General features: G+C 37.6%; 1 protein-coding gene across 1 annotated transcript in view; it reads right to left on the reverse strand.

Annotated features, from left to right (window-relative positions):
• LOC106871490 (uncharacterized) overlaps positions 1 to 11,066 on the reverse strand; it is a 61,184-nt gene that overhangs the window by 35,412 nt on the left and 14,706 nt on the right. The window contains exon 2 of the mRNA XM_052971006.2: positions 4,116 to 4,706. Within this exon, the coding sequence (XP_052826966.1) occupies positions 4,116 to 4,706 (591 nt within the window). The remainder of the gene's footprint in view (positions 1 to 4,115; positions 4,707 to 11,066) is intronic.

Genomic DNA, 11,066 nt, shown 5'->3' on the forward strand with positions numbered 1-11,066 from the left:
AAAAGCACCCATTACATTCTTGGAGTGGTTGGCCTTAGGAAGGGCATCCAGCTGTAGAAAACCATGCTGGAGTCTAGTGCAGCTTTCCAGCCTTTGTAAAACTGTCCACTCCATAGCAGCATGGACAACGGATGTTAATTGATGATGATGACCCCAATAGGATGAACGGCAAAGTCAGTCTCTGTGGAATTTGATCTCAGGAAGTAAAGAAAATAGAAATGCTGTTCAGCATTTTGTTTGTCGTGGTAACAAATCTATTAGCTTGCTGCGTTGACAATAATAAGGGGGTCATCACCGTTTTTGTTTTCCAGTGAACTACAAAAAAAAAAAGCATTTTTAACAGCCATTAGGCATTTACCCAACAGCTCAATTATACAATATATGTATGTGTACAACTGGTGATTTACTTAGACCTATCATAAGCTGAAGGACTCATGAAGCCAGAGTTTAACCTGATTTTCACAGCATATAAATGAGGGAAGCACCAATCTGTTGTTGCAGAGTTAAATTTCCAGTTATTGCTAGAATTTATTGACTGCAGCAGAGTAGACTGGACTGCCTTGGTCTTGGAATCAAAACTATGACCTTATGATTGTGATTGCAACATCTTAACCACTACTAAACCATGTGCTTTCACATTTTTAGTAGTACAAAAAGAAAGAAAAAGAAAAAAAAAAAAACCTAACCCCACACAGAATCTAAAGAATTTGGTGCTCCTCTGTGTGGCTGCAAAAATTACTGATTTTTTTTTTTATGCTGCAGAAATAAGAGGAATCTGACATTTAAGGATTATCACTCAGAAGTGAAATTTTCTCTCTCTCTCTCTCTCAGATGATGGAAACATCAGATCTCCCATCTCCACTCCCTTGCCATACAAACTTATCAAAAATCACCATGTATTGCAGAGAATGAGGTGATGTACTGACTGGTGATAATGAAAGAAAGCAAAGAAAAAACAAAAAAAAAGCAGAAAAGATCTCAGATTAATAGTTATATTCAATAACAAGCATGATCATTGGTAGAACCCAAGTTTGTATTTAAGAGTAGTGGAAAAATAAAATAAAAAAAGAACCCTGATAACCAAACCTTGCTCAATGAATATTTCATCAGAAATAAAATGTTAATTTCTATTGTTTCTTAAAAAAAAAAAAAAAAATTTTTTTTTTCTCTCTCAATATTATGGAAAATTTTGTCTTTTTACATACACACACAGTCATCATTTTAATGCCTACTTTTCCATGCTTGCATGGATCAGACAGTTCACTGAGGTAGATTTTCTATGGCCTTTCCTGTTTCCAAACAAAGTAGTATTTCCTCATGGCCAGACATGCTTTTATGGAAGATTAGTGATTAAAACTCCTTGTGTGATGTCAATAAAAAAAGTAACACAAACACACACATTATATCTATATATAGACATAGTAGGTGATATTATAGATTTAGAAACATATGCTTGTTGCTGGTACTACATCAAAAGCATTGGTGCTGGTGCCACATAAAAAGCACCCAGCACACTCTGTAAAGTGGTTGGCATTAAGAAGGGCATCCAGCTGTAGAAATCATGCCAGAACAGACAATGGAGTTGGTAGTAGCTCCAGTCAAACCGTCCAACCCAAGCCTGCATAGAAAACGGATTTTAAATGAAGAGGACGAGGAGGAAGAGGATAATACATACACATACATGCACAACTCGATCAGCTCAGGGCTGTAGAAGATGATATATGCACATAGCTGTACATAGTGGAACTTAACTTCTTAACCACACACCCACGTCTGTGCTTTTATGTATCTGATTTACATCTATTTTCCAAGGCTTCCATGGATGGGATGACATAATTTTCTGAAGCTAGTCTTTTTATAGCCAGATGCCCTTTCTATGGTTAATCACTCAACCACAGCGTAGGAAGTAAAACTATTTTTGCTCATTTTGTCAGTCAACTAGAACAGTGCTTTGCAACCTTTTTCCATTTGCAGTACATTTATATTATTTTCAAAATTCGGCTGCACGCCAGAACTAAAAATATAACTAACAGTATAAAGAAAAAAATTATATTGAGGTTACACTGTGACACACCTAGCATCATCTTGTGGAACACCAGTGTACTGCAGCATACTGGTTGTGGAGCACTGAACTAGAACAGATAGAAGTATAACATAAAGGCTGAATATTTACCTGGGTTTGAACTGATGTCTTATTGATACCTTAACCTTACAATCACACACACACTATTCTACACCCTTCCAGAATCCTGCATGACTCGGTTGATCTGGCTTTTGGGCATTTCTTTTTACAGTGATATGTTCTATCTATATATATATATCTTTCCGAGCAACACCACCTCTGCCCTTGTTTACCACAGAATTACATTCATCTCTACCCACATCTGTTATTCTCCTCTTAGACACTTATGAAATTAACCCCCTCTCCCTCCTGATCCATTGTCTGTATTTTTCTCTTATACTTACCTCCTTGTACTGGAGAGCTCTATTTGGCATTTTGTCACCCCCATCTTTATCTTCTTCCCAGTCACTCCCATCCTTACATAATCAAGGGTAACTACATATTTTCCTGATAGCAAGACATGTGTGCTTCTCCCACTATTCTACTCCAGCCTCTCAACACCTGACATAAAGCTACCTTCCCTTCTCAAATACACTCCAAAGGACTTTAATCAGTTTATATTATTGTATGTTACTTTGCAACATCACTAGTGCCATGAAAAAAGCACCCAGTACACACTGTAAAGTGGTTGGCATTAAGGAGGACATCCAGCCGTAGAAAGTATGTCAAAACTAACGTTGGAGCAGCCCTGTGGCCATTGGATCTTGTCAAACCGTCCAACCTATGCCAGCATGGAAAGTGAACTTATGATGACATTGATGATATGAATGAAATAAAAACTATTGACATTACAAATATTTTCCCACTAAAAGGAGAAATAATGCAAAACAGTTTAACAATAATTACAAATAATTTTTTTTTTTTATTGTGTACATTTAATTCTAAAAATACTTGTAGAAATCACCTTGAGATTATCATTATTTGCAGAACCATCCCATAAAAGGCCAGTTTGGGAATATGTAACACTATAATGACAGATGTAAAACAGTAAATTACAAGTAGTGAATTAATTAATTGCTTTGCAAAGCAGAATTAAGTCAATTGAGTGTAATATGGCTGCATGATTAACAAATCTACCTCACAATTATAGAGTTTTAACATCAATCACACTGAGTGGAACTGTGGTTACCCCAAACATTCATCATCATTTACTATCCACTTTTCATACTGGCATGGGTCAGATGAGATTTGTTGAGGCAGACTTATTTTACAGCTGGATGCCCTTCCTGTTGTCAACCCTCACCGGTTCCCAAGCAAGATAATATTTTCCCATGGCCAGGTATGTTTTGCATGAAAGACTGGAAATTAACCCCATGATGACGGTTTTTTTTATCAGGCAACTAGGTTACACTGATAGTAATCATCTTGAATGAGATCAACAATTAGTGTACGACAACGGTTCATGCGTATATTTATGTCAACCGCTTTAAAGCATGTACTGTTTATTTATGTAAGCTGTCACCATTGGTGTAGCTGGATGCGACTGTAAATTCTGCGAAGAACCAGAAGAATTTGCTGAACACATACGAATTTGATAGGAAGCCATAGTGGAAATGGTGGTGTAACCACCAAAACTGCTGCTTTTATACTATTATGGTGATGAAGTCTCGAACCGAGTTGAAAATATTTACATGAAGAATCTAACAAACCTATCAGATTCCTTGAAATTTGCACAGTGACCTCTATTATCGATTCCGTGTGTGATAGCAGATATACAAACAAGTACAAAACCACAGCAGATAGGGCTATGTATATTTTCATCATCTGATACAAAATGAGTACACAGTGCACATAAATTTATGTCAACCAATGTTATGGGGTTAACAAACTTACTTGTATGATGACAAGGATATTTGTTTACAATCATTACAAGATGTCAAGACAAGGGAACACACACACAAAATTGCCACTTTACTATTGTAGAAAACAGAACTGATGAGAGAGAAAACATCATAAGAATTCAGTAAAGTTTTGCAGCCAGGCAAATACTTACAATTGTTATTAATTTTTCTTTCATTAAAATCAACTGTTCCTCAGATGGTCCACCAGTATTTTGTTTTTTGGGGGGTGTCTTATTTGCATTGCTTGGACTTCTGGTGAAGAGGTCAACTGAAGAGTTAACTACTGCATTATCAATTGCTGGCTTTAAAGGACAGAGACAACTTCCTTTATTCAATGCCATAGTTTGTTTCGGTGTGTTAGAAAATGGAAAAGCCATCATTAGGTAAGAAGTTTTAGAGCTAGGCAATGATTGCACAAAATTATTTTTAGTCGGCGACACCATTTGTTCAGCCGATGAAAGCTGCGAAGGAAATATACATTTATAGTCTTTGGGAATAAATACATTTGAGGAATATTGGCTAAAGTTGGATATATCAATTAAGCTATTGTTGAAAGGCTCCACATACACTGAAAGACTGTAGTTGGATTTTAATTCAGATAGAGGCAAACTCTCAGTTTTGTTGCTTAAATAAAATCCTGATGCTGGCTTTTTCTTTCTCTTATTACTCTTTTTAATGCCATCAGCATAAAATTCATTGTAGAAACTTTCTTCTATAAACTTCGTGTTTCTCCAATTTAAAAGCTGCAAAAATAAATTTAAAAAGTGTTACGAATAAAATCTATTAATTTTTTTTGTTTTTTTTGTAACGGAAATCAACAATCAAAATAACATTAAATTTTCTACTCCTCATGACAAGTTCCCTGCCCACTTTTTGTTGGGTTTTACTAATCAAAATAATTTCTAAACTGAAGAAGTAAACATTCCAAGAATAGTTGCACTTTACACAAATATGGGAAGAAGTAGTGAAGACTGATCTCAGGACACCGACCTTTATGATGATGATGATCATCATCATCATTTTAACTACTATTTTTCCATGCTTGCATGGGTTAGACTGAGTTTATTGTGGAGGGTTTTCTACAGCTGGATGTTCTTCCTATTGTCAAACTTCACATATTTCCAAGTAAGGCAAAATATTTCCCCATGGCCAGCATGTTTTCACAGAATATTGGAAATGACTGACAGCCATTTACAACAATCATGTGATGTCAAGACAAGGAGACACAAACACACACACACACACACAATGGGCTTTTTTCAGTGTCTGTCTACTGAATCCACTCACAAAGTTTTGGTTAGCATGGGGCTATAGTAGAAGACACCTACCCAAGGCGCCACACAATGGGACTGAACCCATGATTGCTAGTGACTGCAAAAAGTGCCAAGATGATATACTTGAACAGACCCAAACAATTAATGCCAATATGGAAAAAAAAAAAAGTATGAATATAAATGATGTTGTTATCAGAAGTAGAAGTTAAAAATGTATATAGAATTTATTTTTGGAAGACATCAAAATTAAATGAATTAGATTTAACATAGAATCTCTAAAATATGATTTATTTATAAAATCAATTTCCCCTCAAACCATCCCAAAGCGACACAGCAGTTATGACCTAGTTAGCAACAAAAATATTTAATTAAATGACACCTAAATTACCAAGCTGTGCTACCATGGAATGTTGATATTAACCAAACTCTGACATACATTAATGTATGCAGTGAGTGTGAGATAGTGTAATTGGCAAGGACTAATGTATTTGGTTTAATCTATTCAGTGATGCCAGAAAAAGCAGAAAACAATGGCTAAGATTTTACTATTTCAGTGGTGGAATGAGTACAATTAATAGACAGATTAGCAAATTGCACTTGATGCTCCTTGCATTAAATGTGTTAATATTACCTTAACTATTGTTTTTTTTTGGAGATATTCCTAAGTAATTTTTCTTAGTGATTGTAAAAAAGAAAGAAAAGAAAAATGCTAATTTCCATGCCCCCATAATATTCCACATTTATATAAGGAACAATGTTTTACAATTACTAAGTGAATTTTTTGTCACTACTCTGGCAAAGTCTATGCATTGTTGAAGAGGTGTAATATGTCTGAAACATGTCTGAGTTGTTTCCCATATTTTATTTAAATTATTTCAGCCAGGAAGAAAGACAGTGTCCAGGATTTTACAGAGTCTCTGAGACTGGGGAGAGGGAGAGGGAGAGAAGGAGGAAAGTATCTTCAAACTGATCCAAATGTTTGCAATACAGTGGGCTCTGTTAAACATGCATCCAAGATGCCAGGTGGTTGCGTTAAACTGGGCAATGGATCAAGCCTACCACCTAAGCAGGCTATGGTAGGATTTGATCGCAGAACACACACTGCAAGGTCCAATGTTTTCATGGGTCCACTAATCCATTGCCTAGGTTTTCTGAAGTTCTACATCAGTGGTTCCCAAACTTTTTTGGGCTGCTGCCCCCTTGACACCCAGGCCCCATTCCTAACACCTCCATCCCAACTAACCATCACAAACATAGACCTGTTTCTGAAGCAAATTCAAAGCAACTATATTTCACAAATAAAACTTAACCTAATGAACCCATTATTTTGTTGTTTTTACATGAATCGCCCTGATTTTTACATGAATTGCTACCCCATTATAACCCCACTTCAACGCCCCCTTCGAACTTTCCACCACCCCAGGGGAGCAATACCACCCACTTTGGGAACCACTGCTCTACATTGAATAAATAAATTAACATACAGGTGCAGGCATGGCTGTGTGGTTAAGAAGCTTTGCAACCATATGGTTTTGGGTTCAGTCTCATTGCATGGCACCTTTGGCAAATACCTTCTGTAACTCTGGGTCAATCAATGCTTTGTGAGTGAATTTGGTAGACAGAAACTATGTGAAAGACTGTCGTATATGTGTAGGTATGAGCGTGTACATGTACCTTTCTTTGTCCTACCCCACTTGACAACTGGTGTTGGTTTGTTTACATCCCTGTAATTTAGTGGTTTGGCAAATGAGACTGACAAAATAAATACTAAACTTTAAAAAATAAGTACTGGGTTTTGATTTGTTCAGCTAAAATCCTTGAAGGTGGTACCCCAGCATGGCCACAGTCCAATTAATTAAACAAGATGAAAGATATCAATCTTATGTGCTTTTGTTTTTGATTTTAGGCCATATCAACTTGTATGTGGACGAGGTGGATAAGGTGGTGAAGCATGATCTTCGAATATTGGACCTCACAGACGCAATGACAAGTGACCGAGACCCTTGGTGATATGCTGTGCTTGAGATGACTCATCAAGCCAAGTGAAATCGAAGATGTTGCCGAGGTCATGTAACTGGCACCCGTGCTGGTGGCATGTATAAAGCACCCATTACACTCTAAGAGTAGTTGGTGTTAGGAAGGGCATCCAGCCATAGAAACCATGCCAAACCAGACTGGAACTCAGTGCAGCTCTCCAGCTTACCAGTTCCAGTCAAACAGTCTAACCTATGCCAGCATGGAAAGCAGACACTAAATGATGATGATGATGATGTACATGTGTAAGAGAGAGAGAGAGGGGGAGAGAGAGAGAGAGAGAGAGAGAGAGAGAGAGCGAGAGAGAGTGTGTGTGTGCATGTGCATCTGTTTACATTTGCACTTCTGTGAAAACCATAAGTTACAAGTGGCGAAGTACTATTTTTCATGTCAACAAATTGTCTGCTGGTTTCGTGCCTTTGAAAATGTGTGATGTAAGAGATACTTAACTTGAAAAACAAGTAAGGGTAAGTGACAGGAAGGGCATCTGGTTGTAAGAAAATGTCATAATATTAGTTAACTCTTATAACTAAAACGGATAAAAATGGATGGATTCTATTATTCAAATCTAGTGGCTCCTGTTTTATTCCATTGTAACATAGAATGTGACAAGGCCAGCTCTTTGAAATATGGGTACAACTTATTTTTACAAGTTGAGTAGAATGGAATAACATAAAATAAAGTGTTATGCTTAACCATTTAGTTTTCAAATTATTTTGTCAAGTGTAATGCTTATCATTCATGTTGATTTAAATTAATCATGCATTATCATGTAGCTTCAAAATTTCAAAGTTGAGATTGTTTATTTTTAGCATGGCGTTGTAGGTTAGGTGTGAGAAGCTGGATCCAGTCAATTTGAATGTAAAACAGGTAGAATATTTTGGGCCGGATATGGCTGTTTTTTTATTTTTTTTTCTTCTTATTTTTTTAAGCATTCACTCGTTACAAGGTCCTTAGACCACTGAAAACGTAAGAGCTACTAGAATAAAATGGGCGCTAGACAGAAGTCAATAGGTGACGATGTACATTAGACTTAAAGGACAGGAGGTTATATTGAAGAGGAAAACAAGACTGTGGAAGGGAATTCCAAAGTTCAGAGATGTGAGGGAAGAAACTGGTACTGTAAAGTGCTTTACGACACTTGGGAGGTTGCACAGTATACTGATGAGAAATGGATGCAAGTCTAATTGATCACTGATAAGTTCTTAAACTAGAAACCAGAGAAGAGAGCTCAGCTGAACAATGTCCATGAAAATGCTTATAGAAAAGAGACAAGAAAGCCACATGACAACGATAAGAGAGTGAATCCAATTTAGAAGAAAGATCAGGACCAATAGCATTACAAATACGGTATTGAATGTGGTCCAACAGAGTTAAGCAATCCGCAGGGGCACCTGCCCATATGTGACAACAGTAGTCAATGCAGGGGCGAATGGTGGACTTGTAAGAAGTTTTTGCAAGACGAAAAGATGTTTAAAAGAGTAGAGTGAGTACTTCCAGCTATGCATTACAAAATGACATTCCAATAAACAATAGTAAGAAAAGAAAGAGAATTTCAAAATCCACTCATCATCATCGTCGTCATTGTTTAACATCTGCTTTCCATGCTAGCATGGGTTGGACGGTTTGACTGAAAACTGGAGGTCTGGGAGGCTGCACTAGGCTTCAATCTGATTTGGCAAGGTTTCTACAGCTGGATGCCCTTCCTAACACCAACCACTTGACAAAGAGTGTAATGGGTGGCTTTTACGTGCCACTGGCATGGGTGCCAGTCATGTGACACTGGCATTGGCCATGCTTGAATGGTGTTTTTCATGTGTCACCGGCATGGATGCCAGTCAGGTGGCACTGGCATCAGCCACGCTCGAATGGTGCTTTTTACGTGCCAATCAGGCGGCACTGGCATCAGCCATGCTTGAATGGGGCACTTTATGTGCCACCAGCACGGGTGCCAGTCAGGTGGCACTGGCATCAACTACACTCGAATGGTGCTTTTTACGTGCCACCTCTCTATCAATGGATATTAAATACAATGGTAAAAGAATTTATGGTTGTCTTTAAATGAAATGAAAAAGAAAAAACAATAATAGAGAACAGTAAAAATGTAAATTTTAAGCAATGACTAGTTTCTATTTTTGTTACCCTTTCAGCAATTTTTTCTTAGATTAGCTTACGAGGTGGTATCAAAAAATTCCCAGAGTGGCTTTGTGGTAAGTAGCTTGCTTACCAACCACATGCTTCCGGGTTCAGTCCCACTGCGTGGCACCTTGGGCAAGTGTCTCCTACTATAGCCTCGGGCTGACCAAAGCCTTGTGAGTGGATTTGGTAGACGGAAACCGAAAGAAGCCTGTCATATATATGTGTATATATATATGTATGTGTGTGTATATGTTTGTGTGTCTGTGTTTGTTCCCCCAACATTGCTTGACAACCGATGCTGGTGTGTTTACGTCCCTGTAACTTAGTGATTCGGCAAAAAGAGACCGATAGAATAAGTACTAGGCTTACAAAGAATAAGTCCTGGGGTCGATTTGCTCGACTAAAGGCGGTGCTCCAGCATGGCTGCAGTCAAATGACTGAAACAGGTAAAAAGAGTCAAAAAGTTCCCATGGTTGTGTGCACAGTGAAAGCTACCAGAGACCTTCCTGAGGCAGAGTGCTGAGTAACATTGCTGTGTTTACATTGCAAGTTGAGAAATTTGTGTTTTTGTGATCATGTGTATGCTGTAGTCTGTGGTTTTTGTCATGGACAAGAAGTTGGAACCAAGAGCCACAAGTTTAGCTGAACAAACTGACCCCCAGGACTTATTTTCTAAAAAAATCTGATACTTATTCTATCATTCTTTTTTTTGCTTAACTGTTAAATTACATGGAATGTAAACAAACCAACACTCATCAAGAGGTGGAAAGTGTGTGTGGGAGGGGCAACACAAATATATATGACAGGTTTCCATACAGTCGTCTCTGTCAACCAAATTTACTTGCAAGACATTAGGAGACACTCGCCCAAGGTACAGTGGTTACAAGGTGAGCTTCTTAATCACACAGCCATGTCTGTGCCTGTTTATCCATAATGAGAAATAATTTACTAATTCAATGGGAACAAATTACAGTTTATCTCTCATCCTACAAAAAGGACAGCTTCTCTGATTCTGTCTGCAACAAGCCTATCATTTTCACAAAACAGTAGTTAACAACCATCTCAAGTTTTCCTTTCTTCTCAGTCTCCATCAGTCCAGCTTTCATAAAAATCACATCTAAGGGCTTGCTCTTGATGTCTTATTAGTGGTCTTTTGCCCCCGAGAAGTTCAACATAAGACAGAAATGTCATTGCATTTGTCATCAGTAAAGTATTTGACTGAGCCTAACATAAAAATCTCCCAGATAAGTTAGCTGTCTATGGGTTTCATCAATACATCATCTCTTCCTGTCAAGATCGCACACTCTGATGTGCCCCAAGATTTGGTTATGCCCCCAACACTCTTCCTCCTATAGCTGCATCACCTCTAGCACTCCTAAGTATGATACCACTCTGCTAGAAGCTTCCATGAACAGAGAACTCAAAAATAGCATTTGCCAGTGAAGGCACGACACTGATCTTCTTCAGCACAAAGACAAAATCCTTGCTTATATCTTCTAGCACACCCACTTTAACCCTTTAGTGTTCAGATTACTGTTAAATGTAATAATTTTTCCCTCAAATTGTTTTTAATTAATCATGCATTATCTTACAGCTTTGAGATTTCAATGATGTGATGGTTTATTTTTAGAATGTCAATGTAGGTTAAGTGTGAGA

This window comes from Octopus bimaculoides, chromosome 1 (genome assembly GCF_046866305.1).
Source record: "Octopus bimaculoides isolate indiv1 chromosome 1, ASM4686630v1, whole genome shotgun sequence".
NCBI classification, from domain to species: Eukaryota; Metazoa; Mollusca; class Cephalopoda; order Octopoda; family Octopodidae; genus Octopus; species Octopus bimaculoides.